The sequence below is a fragment of the Centropristis striata genome, chromosome 7 (genome assembly GCF_030273125.1).
Source record: "Centropristis striata isolate RG_2023a ecotype Rhode Island chromosome 7, C.striata_1.0, whole genome shotgun sequence".
NCBI classification, from domain to species: Eukaryota; Metazoa; Chordata; class Actinopteri; order Perciformes; family Serranidae; genus Centropristis; species Centropristis striata.
This window is the reverse complement of record NC_081523.1, coordinates 16,542,740-16,556,191: the sequence shown is the minus strand read 5'-3', so window position 1 is coordinate 16,556,191 and position 13,452 is coordinate 16,542,740. Positions and strand designations below refer to the sequence as shown.

Below are 13,452 nucleotides of genomic sequence, written 5' to 3'. Positions count from 1 at the left end.
TTTCATTTTTATTATTTTAATCCACTGAAGTCAACACAGATAGGGTCAAATGCTGACAAGACCGATGATTTCCCCCCCGAAAACCCTGGTATCCTACAAAACATACATGACCGAGAGAGTATCACGTTTGCTGGGAGAGGGGCAACGACAGTGCTCAACATCACAACTCAATAACCATTACCAAGACACTTCCCCAAAATGTAAATCACTTCACATTATAGCTTGGCATACAAAACCTACACTTGACAAGGCAATGAGGAAGAAATAATCCAGTGTTTTAACAGTATGGCCGCACAGTGCCGTGAAACTGACAACCCGTTGTGGTTCGGTGAACAGTTAACTACCTCGAGTGGATCTGGTGTCGACAGTGTTGGGCGGATAGAGGGAGGGGAGGGGGGTTAGAGAGGGAAAACTGGATATTTGATAATTCATTCACGACACTAACACCGAGAACACGTCATCGTCACACTGTGAGGGATTTCATGTACATACTGAAGCATTTTTCATCAGGTCTTAAAGATCACGCTTCTTTAAAGAGCCTTCATAGATACAGTGTGCTATCAATATCTTACAGAACAGGCAGGCAAGTAGTTAACAGATATTCCTAAAACATACAGACATATCCAATACAAATAAAAGGTTGCAAGCTCACATACATTTTTACCTTTTGGATTGTTACAGGTGCAAAACAAAATTCAATCAAACGGGGTTAATGGTGGCTGTGGACATCATCTGCGCATATACAGCAATGGTGATATTATAGCACCAGGTGCAGAGAGGTTGTCTGCAAACCTCCCGTCTAGCTTCTTTGTAGTGTCTCTCTGTCTGTATCCTGAATATACACACGCCGGTCTGATTATTGGAAGCTTGCTGCCCTGACAACCTTTTTTAACAAACATGAGGATAAAACAAAATGATGAAATGAGGGGAAAGGTTCATGTTATGTCCAGCTGTTTCTCCCCCCACATATTCAGGACGCAATTGAATGAGTGGTTCAACCTCAAAGTACCCTTTCTTTTCCTTTCAGTGCAGTCAGCGTTTACCATAATGGCTTAAAAAGAACATATAACATCAATTTTTTAAAAAGTGCAGCTATAACACAAAAGGAAGACCGAGGTGAATTGTACACGAAAATCTAAATACTGCAAACTCAACCTCAAATTTAAAGTGAGGTGTTATGAGATGCGGAAACCATATTCCACGTGTCGTTCATAATTAGTATTTTGAGTTTCTTCCACACAATGCAACGTTTTTGTACTAAAACAGCGTTCTTATAGAGTAACAGTGTTGCAATGGAAGCTTCACTTTCACCTCAGAGTGGCGCAGTAACACGACCATCAGCATTTTAATTTCTTGGAAATACGAAAAAAAAACTAAACAACTGCAGTTTCTAAAATGCCCACTCACGAAACAGACCGCTTCTTTTTTTTGTCAACTTTCTGAGGACTTAACAGCAAAAATGACACAAAAAATGTAAACAAATTAAATCAATAATCAGGTTTAAAAACGGCAACAACAAAAAAAAGCTGCTTTGCTTTAACTTTCTCCTTCCGTGACAATGGAACATGGCAGGAAAATGAAACAAAATGGAATAGTGCCTTCTCTTTTTTTTGTTGCATGAATGACATAGTGGTAGTGTGTGAATAAGAATGGATGGAGTGCTTGTGGGTGGGGTGCAGGGGGAGTCAGAGGTGACCAGATGTGATGTGACAGCGGTAAGAGTGGCCTCTGGTCCCGTTTCCCTGCATCCCCGCCAGCTCAGTCGAGTAAAAGGACTTAGCCGAGGCTGGTGATGTTGGCTTTCCCACCAGGAGGAGCCACGATGCGCTGAGTGTTGCGACGAGGGATGTTGTCATCAACTTGGGCACCTAAACAAATAAATCAAGATGTATAATTTAATTAAAGCCTGATTGTGAACGCTGCAAACTGCAAGGAATGAAACTTGTGCTTTCACTCACCAGACAGACTGAAGCCAGACTGGTGAAGGTTGCGCACTGGCTGTGGGGCGATCTGCTGCTGCTGCTGCTGCTGCTTGGGCGGGGCGGCCTTCACCGCAGCGACTGTGGTTACCACCTTGGGAGTCACAGTCACCTCGCACACCGGCCCGTCGTACTGGCCCCTGGGGACGCCTCGCAACTCTGTGAGCTAAACATAAAGGTCAAGTCATCAGATCATGAGCGAGATCACTGGATACCGATACTAGCCGCGTCGAAGCGAATTTTAAAGTGAAATATTGAAATGTCATGTTAAAGGAAATGTGAATTAGGGACGTTTCCATCAACTGGTTTAGAGCGCATAAACAAAGTTGCATGAATATACTTTCGTCATAAGAGGCAGTGTGATATAATGCTGTAGGCTAATCCATCAGTAAACAGTAGAAGGAGAGATTGTACAAGAGAGAAAAAACAACAAAAAAACGGTTGCTAATCAGACAACTTTGGCCACCCATGAGAGAAAATACAGGGAAATCTTGGGCAACTTATGATTGTTCTTTCATTTCAGCTGAAAAAAACAGCTGATCAGTCGTGTGAGGTATATGTTCACTACATCACAACTTAAAATAAAAACTTTTATCTGCATCTTCTGAAATGTTTTATCAGATCTTGGTGTTTCCATCAAGCTTTTTTCATGCAAATCTTCAAAATATGCATCAAAATGATTAATGAATACACAACTACTGTAAGAGTTTAGTTATTTCTAACACTTTTTACTTTAGTGTTAGAAATGTCTTGTCTTATCTTCATCATGGAGATAGTTAGAAACTTAATTTGGATTCCTTGGTTTGTCTGGTACATATGAAAAATTGACAATAAAGCCGACTTTGAATTTGACTTTGAGTTACTCGTCTGCTAGAATTGGGTCATTTTGCTGTTTTTTTTGCGTCTTGTTCAATGTACAAGCTGATTTTATGGTGCGTGCTTAAAAATGAGACCACCTGCAACCAGAACTCACCCTGCTGCGAGCCTTTATCCTCTTGTAAACGTGGTCAGAGAAGGGTTTACGGCTGATGTAGCGCCCGCAGCCCTCCGTGGGGTGAAGGCTGCCTTCCTCCAGCACAATCTTGCCCTGGCTGATCACCACCACGGGACCGCCACGCACTTCTGTGCCCTCGAAGATGTTATACTCCACAGCCTGAGAAAAGAAAAGATTAGATCAGGAGGTGACTAAGGCGCTGCTGGGAGTTGATGGAAAGCATAGTGTACACAGTTCACATAAATAATGCAGGCCGCCAAAATCAACAAGAAATCAAAGCTCCTTTAAGAATATGTCCAGGACACATAAATGATTAAAGACAGTGTTGATAAGTGTCGAGACAAACAGCTGACCAGGTTGTGGCTCTTGGCTGAGATGATCTTAGTGATGTCTGGGTCCCACAGCACGAGGTCGGCATCAGACCCCACAGCGATGCGGCCCTTGCGGGGGAACAGGTTGAAGATCTTGGCTGCGTTCGTGCTGGTCACCGCCACAAACTGGTTCTCATCCATCTTGCCAGTCACCTTTCAGGACAACAAACCATATTCATGCATCAGTGTTTCCTCTAGGATTTTTTGTCCCCTGGATTTCATGCATGCTCATGTAAATATCAATCAGCGATTTAGAAAGTATAAAAAATGACACTCTACTGCAAAACAAGCTTTAGAACCAGTGTTTTTGAGACTATGATGGGGGCACCCGAACAAAGTAGGGGGGTCCAGGGGCATGCTCCCCCAGAGAAACTTTTTGCCCTTAAAGCCTAAATTTGGTGCCTCTCACACATTCTAATGCCATTAATTAATTAATTAATCATTGTATATATTAATGAATTATTGTAAAGGAGAATAAGGGTTCTTCTGTTTTATTTAAGGCGTCATATTTTGACAGTCTTCTTGTAAATTCTGTTGTGGACTCTGTTAACACATTCATGCATTCTTATTTTGAAAGCTACATGTGAATGCTTTTATTTTGAAGGCGAGTCTCACACGTTCTTACCGTAACGCTTAGTAAATACATGAACTGGAAAACAAGTGGAGGCTGACTGGCCACAGAGTGCCTCTTTCTCTTCCAGTATCGTTAGATAGCCACCCACTCTAACAGGTAGTCTAACCTCACTCAGAAACTGGAGTAATGCTAACAGAGTGCTCGCGCTGTTACGGTTGTCATGACATCTCGAGTGACATCCTGGCACTGTTCCATTCGCTCGTCAACGCGGCGAGAGAGTGGAAGACTGTTCTGCAGAGCCTCGCGATGTGGTCACTGCTAAAAAGTTAAAAATATAAAACAGTCCCCTATTCTGAAGTAGCCGCTACTAAATGACTACAGCTGAAACTCTTTTACATTTTAAACACATGCAAAGGTTTATGAGCACTTCACAGTAGGAATTTTTGGAATGTGTGAAAATTGGGTCACATGGAGCTCACCACACATTTGTCCCAGATTAGGGACATCCTCTCCTCGGTGCCGTTGGTGCCCTCTGGGATTAGGGTGAAGTTATCTTTGCCTATCGCACGCTGAGAAGTCTGGTAAGTGCAGTGAGCACTCCCAGTCACCTGCAGGTCCCCACTAGAAAGGGAAATAAAGCATGAAAACCATTGATATTTGACAGTAATCTGCTAAATTCAATACTCGATCTTTGTATTCAGTACATCAAACTGTGCTCCAGCTATCTTTAGGTCCTGACACAAAGCGCCTACCATGACAGCAGCGAGTTGAGGTAGTCGGGGGTGGTGGGATCCGGACTGAGCGGTGGAGAGGTGACATAGGCTGCTGCCTTGGCCCAGTTCTTGCTCCAGTAATGGGTGCCATCTGTGCCCAAACTGGCAGATATGGGCTCTCCATAAACCACGGCACCTACAGGAGTAGACACAGGAAGATGTCAGGTACAGATGTGCAGCTAATTTGCAAAGAAAAAGTTCAACATTTCTTACCCTTTTTCCTGGCGAGGGCGATGACATCAGCAGCACTCTTGCTCATAACCTTGGTGATGTAGAGAGGACAGTTGGTCTGGTTGGCTATGGTGACAGCACGGTTGACTGCCTCAGCCTCCACCTGCAAACACAAAGTCACACTCATCAGCAGCCTGGTTTCCATACCTGCATTCTGACAGCATCTCTTCTAGCCTATACTGTATGCTTGGTCTTAAAATTATAAATAAATCAATAAATAAAAAAAATATATCAATAAATCATTTGGAGTATGTTTTAAGGTTTTTCTTGTGTTCGGAGAGTACCTAATCTGAAAAAGGAGCGAAAAAAGTCTCTCAAAACAGCATTCTAAGAACTACAATCTTTACTACTTCTTACGGTTTGGACACAAAATATCTAGAACCTCGAGTAGGGGGGAAAAAATCGATACAGCATAGTATCGCAATATTTTGTGTGGCAATATTATATCGATTCATGGCCACCAAGTATCAATATTTAGAGTTCCAACAGGCCGTCAGTATTTTTGTTTGTTTCCAAAGGCCGTAGTGGGCTCACTTTTAGGAATATACTGGAGAGTATCAGTAGTATTATCATATGAAACTCGAAAATCTAAGGAATGTATCGACACCATGTTCTTCACGATATTTTGTCGGGAAATTGTTGACATAACGCTGCAAATTAGCCTTTTTTATGTTTTATTCAAAGAAATTCAGAGCAGTGAAGCTTAAAGTTGAGGAAAGTTTGAGAAAATGCTGCAGTTGTTGTCGTCATACATGTTTGATATCAGTTCAGTTCAGTACGACTGAATACTTTGTTGGTCAGTCTGTGGGTTCGACTCATTGTGGAGAAATAAAAAGACTGAAGTGAGATGAATAGACTGAGAATGTTCTCTTATTTGACAAAACAATTCTTGATTGAATTGAATTTTTTGGACACAAAATGCAGTTAAACAGTTAAATCGCAAAATATATCGTAAAATGCTTAAAATCGCAACAATATCGTGTCGTGACTCAAGTATTGGGATAAAATTGCATCGTGGGGCCTCTGGTGATTCCCACCTCTACTAGAATCGCCAAAAAACTTTTCTCTTTTGGTTACAGTTTTTGAGAAACCAGTCTTACCTCCTCTGGGCGGCTGAGCACATGGCCTTCAGGACCAGAGATCCCCAGCTCTAGGATACGTCTCTGCTCCTAAAGAGTCCACACAAGATTAACAACATTATAGTCCAGACTGGAAATCACTGCTCACAGCTGAGACTAGATTGAGTTTATTGGCGGTTCCATTACCTCCGCTATGATGTCTCCATTCTCAGCATGCACCTGTGCAATGGCTCCGAGGTCCCTGATGACACTGAACACCTCATAGATCTAAAAGAAAATATTAATGGATCAGCTTGCTGTGCGGCCGTCTATGCCAAAAGACATCTAAGAGCCACAAAAACACATGCTATGACAGACAGCTGTGGAGCCCGCTAATATGATTAAGAAGCTGAGCATACCTCAGAGTCAGAAAGTTGGAAAACATCCTTATAAGCCAAATAGACCAGGAAAGAGTTGACACCTGAAGATAGAAAACTTATGAGAGAAACCAGCCAAAGGTGGAATAAAGAGAGCAAAAGAGGGAAAAACCCAGAGCAAAGGAGAAAAGTAAAATCAAAAGGATAAAAATTGCAAAGCAGAAACATTTAGTTACTGTTTTATGCTCTGTGATAATGACTCTTTTTCCCCCCATGCAATGTCTAAGAAACACTTCTGTACCAGTAAAAGTGGCAGGTATGTCAGTGCTTATTAGACTTGGTGCATGTGGACAAAGGATCTGACTGCGTACCATGATCCTTCACCAGAGTCTCCATCTCTTCCTGGGTCTCTTTGTTCCACTTAGTGATGTCCACATGCAGAGAGTAGTCGCAGCAGGACTTGCAATCAGCCCACTCCCTCCATTGTTTGAAAGCTCCAACCAAGCTGACACCAGGCTCAGGAACCACATGGTCAACTATAAAAACACAAACAAACAGGTTGGACTTAATGTGCACAAGCAAACTGCAAAATTAAATCATACGCTTGACTGCATGCACATCTGCAGTGTTATAATCCCTGCAACAGTATTCCTGCACTTAAAACCTGGTTGCAAACACACGTGAGAAAATGTTATTAATACATACTGATCATGGTCGTCCCCCCAGCCAGGGCCGCCTTGGTGCCCTGGTAGAAGTCGTCTGCCGCCACCATGCCTCGGTCAGGCATCTGGAATCGGGTGTGCACGTCGATCCCCCCGGGCATCACCATTCTCCCATGAGCCTCTATGATCTTAACTCCGCCGGGAACAATGAGGTTGTCACCTATTTGCCTGAAAGAGACCAATGCAGAAATGAATGAAGGAAACGGGATCAAATCAGAAACTTCAGATTCCAAGAATCAAGGTAATAGCAGGCTTTCTAATAGATATAAATATAAAATAATTTCATCGTCATTCTGCCAATTGGAGTTAGGTGCCAAGCTAATTTTTAGCAGGGATGCAATAAATATAAATGGAAAATATATATTTATTATTATTTATCATATAATTATTAGTCCAATAATTAAAAGTATAGTTATAAATAAAGCCAGATTGCTTAAATTTATTTAACATAGCTTCTCTATTATAGGGTTCGTACAGCATTTTAAGAGTAAAATTCAATGCAATTTTTAAGCACTTTTTAAGTATTGCTCAAATAATTATATTATAGCCAATACATAGAGCATGTAATACAAATCCAAATTTATTTAATTTTTTATTTTAGCACAGCTTTTCCCAACTTCTTTCAATTTTTTTTATTCTTAAAGCATTTTAGGAGCAAAATGCAACAACTTTTTAAGCACTTTCAACCAAAAATGTCCACTCTTGAAGCCTTTATCATCACACATAGTAGTGAAGTAAAGTAAAAATATTCGCAAAAATGAAATGAAATAAAACTTACTTGATGACTCCATCCTCCATGTAGATATCAGCCAAGAATGACTGGTCATCATTCACTATTTTCGCCCCTTTGATGAGGAGACGGTCACTCTGAAAGGAGACACAATTTTACATTACCCATAAACCACTAAATGATCCAGCCGCCTGCTGAGTGGAGTAAAAGAGCTAGTAGCTAATAGTCTATCCCATAATTCAACAGTAAATTTGACCAATTTCAAAGACAAATTACTTTTTTTGTATAAAAAAGAACCCTGGGCAAACTTAAGTTATTATTTAGGACCAGTGCCTTTCCTGGTTTGTTCAGAGAGCTCCTGTGAAAACCATGACTCTGGCTTTCCTAAATGATTTATTCAAACATAATAAACCCCGCATTTGAAGGGAGGGGGCAAGTCTTGATCAAACCCCTCGAGTAAGAGCACAAACTCTTGAGTGGCACAATTAACTCAACCTGTATGAGATGAAAGGAGAGCGCACTAGGCTGGCCTACTTCTCCTACAGGCTTCCCGGGGTCTCTGAGGACATTCAGGAGAGCTAATGAAGACAAAAGTGGTTTACTGCAAACCTCACAGCAGGAAACACTCGGTTTCTAATGTCCAGAGTGGGTGGAAGCTGGACAGCGGGGTGCATTAGGTACACAGATCATGGCTGTATTGACATGAGGGTATTATTCTCCTATAAATGGGTCATATAACCTTTGTGCACAAGAGGTCAGTGACGAGCACACTGAAATTGCTTTGGTCCAAATTGGCTTTCTATGTGCATTGCTGTCGTCCTTACCTCCCTAAAAGAATGTATCATTATGTAAAAACATGAATTACTCTGCTGTAAAAACCCATGGGATTAATCCTTTTATCTACAGTCATAAAACAGAATTGATTGCTAAGAACTGAATGTACTTAGTAAAAGTCCCAGTGTCAAGCAATGAAGGTTATTACTGTCAAATGGAAGGAGGATCTGTGTGTAACATGCATAGAAAGTGTTTCTGTTATTTAACCTAACCTCAGTGAGATAAAAAGGCTTATACAGAAACACATAATTTAACGAAATAGCACCCCAAACTACATAGTCAAAAATGAAAATATAGTTGTATCAACACCTTTAAAACATTATAACCATTATGAAGGCACAATTTATTGCAGGACTGTGTGATAGTGGTCAATTTTCATGATGTTTTTCATGAAACGGGAATACAGCTGCAACCCTAGTCTGTCAACATCCTCCTTGATTAATGCATGACTTACATTAGGGCTGCATGATTTGGAAAAATATATGTATAATTTTGAGTATTCTAACTGATATTGCAACTGTGATATGATTCACAATATGTGAGGGAATTGTCATTTTTGCATTGTTTTGCAAGTTTCGGTTGAAAAACATATGAAAATGATCATGGTGTGACTTTCTGGAGAATCTAGACCGAACAAAGCTGCACAATAATTCATTCAGAATGGTATTTTGACACATATCCTGCCTTTAACAAATATTGCACCTCCTGCAATTTTAATATTGCACTAATCCGTATCGCAAATTTGATAAAATTCATTAATTGTTTAGCCTTTACATGCACTACATTTTCTAGGTATTTTAATGAAATGTATATATCCTATTTATTTTTATTATCTTCAAAATTGTACTTGCTTTTATTTGTTTTCCCCCCCTAAATTATTATAATAATTAATGCTATTATTTGTCTTTTTTTTTTCTTTGTGTTAAATTTGTATTAATTTATTTATTTATTCTCTTGTTCTTGTTATGTGACCCTTGAGAGAGGATGTCAGGGTGATTATATTTTGTACAATGAAGGAAGTCTAAAAACAAAAAAAGATATTTATTGCAGGACTGTCATTACCAGACTGCATTATATTTAGCTAGGTGTACCTAATAATGTGGCAACCAAACACAGGGCTGCATGTTGTGAGGAAATTGTGCAAAATATGATAATGTTCTTGAAATCTGCAATAAGGACATTACATGTGATAAATAAACTATATTAAAGTGTAGTCTGTTATTGACTCAGATTGGCTCAGCACCTTGCCTTGTGCCACGTCATCTCTATTGTACCTAAATATTTCTAAAAAAGCTGACATGCAATTTTTTTTTTTTTCATTTAGTTTCATCTGCATTCAACCTGTCACACATTCCTTCTTTCCATGCAGAGCGGTAAGGCAGTACTAGTCTAATGGACCTCACTCACATGTGTTCAGACTAACCAATCAGATGAGGCCTAACAGTGAGGGCTCCGTCTGATTGGCCAGAGAGTTTACAGCATGGTGCCGATCAGATAAAATAGTGCCTATGGACAGAATGTAATTTAATACATTGCATGTTGACAATAAATATGATGTATTGTGCAGCCCTGAGTGTATATCACAGCGGACTAAATCAAAAATTTGCATGAATAAAACATTAATTCCAAGTTGTATAAGCAGTATTGCCATTGGTTATGCAACGTGAAGCAACAAAAGCAAGCAGCTAATAAAGAAGAGGCTTATCAGAATATGTTGCTTTTCCAGTGTCATCATTGCATCAATGCATGAATGCAACTTGTGTTTTTTTTCATTATCCATTAATGCATTTTTTTTAAATTTTGTTTAAATGTTCAATAAAACATCAAATACTAGTGAATGAATAATATTCAGTCGTTAAAATAACTTCTCTGGTTCCAACTAGACTAGAAAACAAAGAGAAATGTGCTCATTATGGCTATTATTTCAAGTGACAGAGAAAATGAATCAATGCTCAAAATAATGACTATGTTTCTGTCATTCTGCTAACAGAAAAACTGACTGTGTGGTGGTACTGTAGTGGTACTAGATGCAACTGTATGTTTGAATGAATTCAGTTACTGTTATACAGGGACAAAGCTTAATTTTGATATTTGTTGAAAGCTCTGCAGAGAGCTCTGATTCATCAGAAACTAGAGCTGCAACAATTACTTAACTTATCAATTAGTCTGAAAAAATTAAAGAAAAATAACTACCAACTATTTTGATAATCGATTTAATAATTTTTCATTCAAAAATTTGCACTAAATGCTGTTTTTGGCCTCTCAAATGTCCTGCTTTTCTCTGTTTTACATCATATTAAAGTGCATATCTGTTTTTGCATATTGTACTGACAATACAAGCCATTTAAAAGACATCACCTTTGATTTTGATCAACTGGGATGGGCATTTTTCACAATTTATAGACCAAACAATTAATCAATAAAATAATGGGTAAATTAAGAGAAGGATAGTGAAAATAATCATTAGTTGCAGCCCTATACCAACTATTAAGTGCTGTCTGAGGGTCTGGAGCTCTGCATGTCTGCATGATATGTCTGGGATGTCAGGGCTGTCTCGACCTGATAGAGAGACCTGACTACCTAGATAACTGCACAATAAATAGCCTGACCCTGAGCCAATACATAGACAGTTTTATGCAAATTAAATGATCAAACTTGCAGCAGTTGCTGTCTATATGCTTCAGCACTCTGGCTATAAGCAGCTGCATGATAAAAGATTAGAGAGGGAAAAAAAGGTTTTGGATGGGTGCTGCCCAATGACCTACTTTACAAAAGAGGTTTTACTTCTTTTAACTAACACGGCATCCCTGCTGCAGGCTCTTAATGCTGTGCTATCTGCTTTAAAAGCTGCAGCACAAAGCAAAAGCAGACATTAAAGTGTCAAATCTTGATTTAGAACAGCATGCAACTGAATCAGGGTTAAATGACACATGCTTGCCCTAGCTGCAGCACTGATGATTTTGCATAAAAATCTAGTCCTCCAAAAATGATTGAAGAGGGCAAGATGTCAGAGGATGGAGGATGGAAGATGAGGTGATGACAGGGAAGGAACCTGCGTCTAAACGTGTTAACTACACCCTGCATGCTGAGGATGCTGACAGGCACACTGAGGCTAACAGCTACTAATGGCAGCCACAGGACCAAACATTGTTGCATTGCATAGGAAAAAATGCTTGTAAAAGAGCTTGCTGCAACCCCACTGGCTGGTTATCATTGTTCATGCCAGGCTCTCGGTGTGTGGAGCTGTTGCTGCTGGTGACAGCGTCAGTGTAAATGAATGGCTAAGCTAGCTTTTTAATCCTGAGGCTCACCGCACGTTGCAAAATTTAAAAAAAAAAGCACCACCACAACCGAGGGATAAATGTGAGATTTTTTTCAAGCAATGCAGTACTCACTGTAATTCGTGGAATATTCTTCTTTCCTTGGTAACCCGACATTTTGAAGATCCCTCTGACACAGCTGTCCCCTGCCTCTCGGCTAACGCTAGCTAGCTCGACTGGAACACCTCAGCTGCCAATGAAAGGATGAATGGATGCTCTGCTTGCTGGCCAGTCGACGCCCTGGGCGATCTGCACCTATCTGGCTGATTTCTGTCGGCAGTGGGTGAAGTTTGCACAGTGCAGCCTCACAAATAATAGCAGATGAGTGGTTGTATCTTTGCCTGACAGTCCTATCCCTGGATTTGCTGCTGGAAGAGGTCCCTGAAGACCAGGCAAGCACCAAGAAGAGAAGGGCCACAAAGAGGAACCGCGCATGCGCACTGCCCCGCCCTGCTCCATGTTTCTTTGATGAGCTATTAGCATCAGTTTGGGGGAAAGGGGTTAAACATCAGCTGTTTAATTGACTGTGTCAGCTTTTAGGGGGAAATAAATAATTAGTCATAATTATATTTACTATTAATTCCACTGTGCAATATAAACATGTTTTATCTATGTGTGATAGTGTAATTTCAACTGTTACCTCTGTCTATATTGTATATATTGTTCCTAATTTTCTTATTGCTTAAAGTGTTTGTATTTTTTTATATATTTCTTCTTGCTTAAATTGTTAATCCTTTTGTATTGCTTGTTGCCATATTGATGCTTCTTCCTATTTTTGCTCCTGTAACACTCTAAATTTCCCCCATTGTTGGACTAATAAAGGGATATCTTATCTTAATCCTAACTCTTACTGATGGTTAATTTCATAACACAAGTGTCTTATACTTGATATTAGGTGCAGTAAGTGATCCTGGAAAAGATTCTTGTTATTTTATCTCAACACTAAATCAAATAAATATTTTCTAGAAAGTTGTCAAGATAGTGTCTGCAATGTTATATTTACATTTCATTACTACTATGCTGTAGGTCCATTCCTTGTGAGGACATAGAAGAGGAGAGCAGCCGTAAAAGATGATCATCTCATTTTGATCATAGGATTGTTGAGAAAGAATCGATATAGTACCATATCATATTTAAACTTAGGATTTACACACCTACTGTCCAGTACAACTACTGTCTGATTTGCTGGCCACTGAGCAACTCGGGTTAAGGACTGCTTTTTACTTTCCCTACCTGTAAAACCAGGGGATTAAACCAACAACCACTGCCCATGAATAATGAAGAAAGAACCATGAACATAATAAGAGAAGAGATGCTTTATAGAAATATGGGGGAAAGTGGCACTTTTTCACTTTACCCCTTCTGTTATTATCACCACTGAAGAGCTTTTTCTTGCAAACTGCTCAGTAGCCCTTCTCAATAAATCTTTCCTGAGTTTAAAAAAGTTACAAATGCATGTAGCTATTTTATTCATATCTTATATGTATAT

At 39.7% G+C, this 13,452-nt stretch overlaps 1 protein-coding gene across 1 annotated transcript; it reads right to left on the bottom strand.

Annotated features, from left to right (window-relative positions):
* dpysl2a (dihydropyrimidinase like 2a) lies at positions 1-12,374 on the bottom strand. The gene is made up of 14 exons (XM_059337585.1): positions 12,039-12,374; positions 7,858-7,946; positions 7,063-7,247; positions 6,729-6,893; positions 6,400-6,461; positions 6,188-6,268; positions 6,023-6,091; positions 4,905-5,025; positions 4,671-4,827; positions 4,398-4,539; positions 3,327-3,497; positions 2,953-3,132; positions 1,959-2,145; positions 1-1,868 (listed from the first exon to the last, which is right to left on the bottom strand). The coding sequence occupies exons 1-14, from the start codon at positions 12,078-12,080 to the stop codon at positions 1,777-1,779; spliced, it is 1,743 nt and encodes a 580-aa protein (XP_059193568.1). The 5' UTR covers positions 12,081-12,374; the 3' UTR covers positions 1-1,776.
* Positions 12,375-13,452: the final 1,078 nt, after the last annotated feature.

Excerpts from the sequence above, each read along its gene's own strand:
- dpysl2a (XM_059337585.1), bottom strand. The coding sequence starts at position 12,080 with ATGTCGGGTTACCAAGGAAAGAAGAATATTCCACGAATTACA. Across the intron at positions 3,498-4,397 it reads TAATCTGGGACAAATGTGTG|GTGACTGGCAAGATGGATGA; the intron begins GTGAGCTCCATG and ends TTGTCCTGAAAG. Across the intron at positions 2,146-2,952 it reads GGATAAAGGCTCGCAGCAGG|CTCACAGAGTTGCGAGGCGT; the intron begins GTGAGTTCTGGT and ends CTTTATGTTTAG.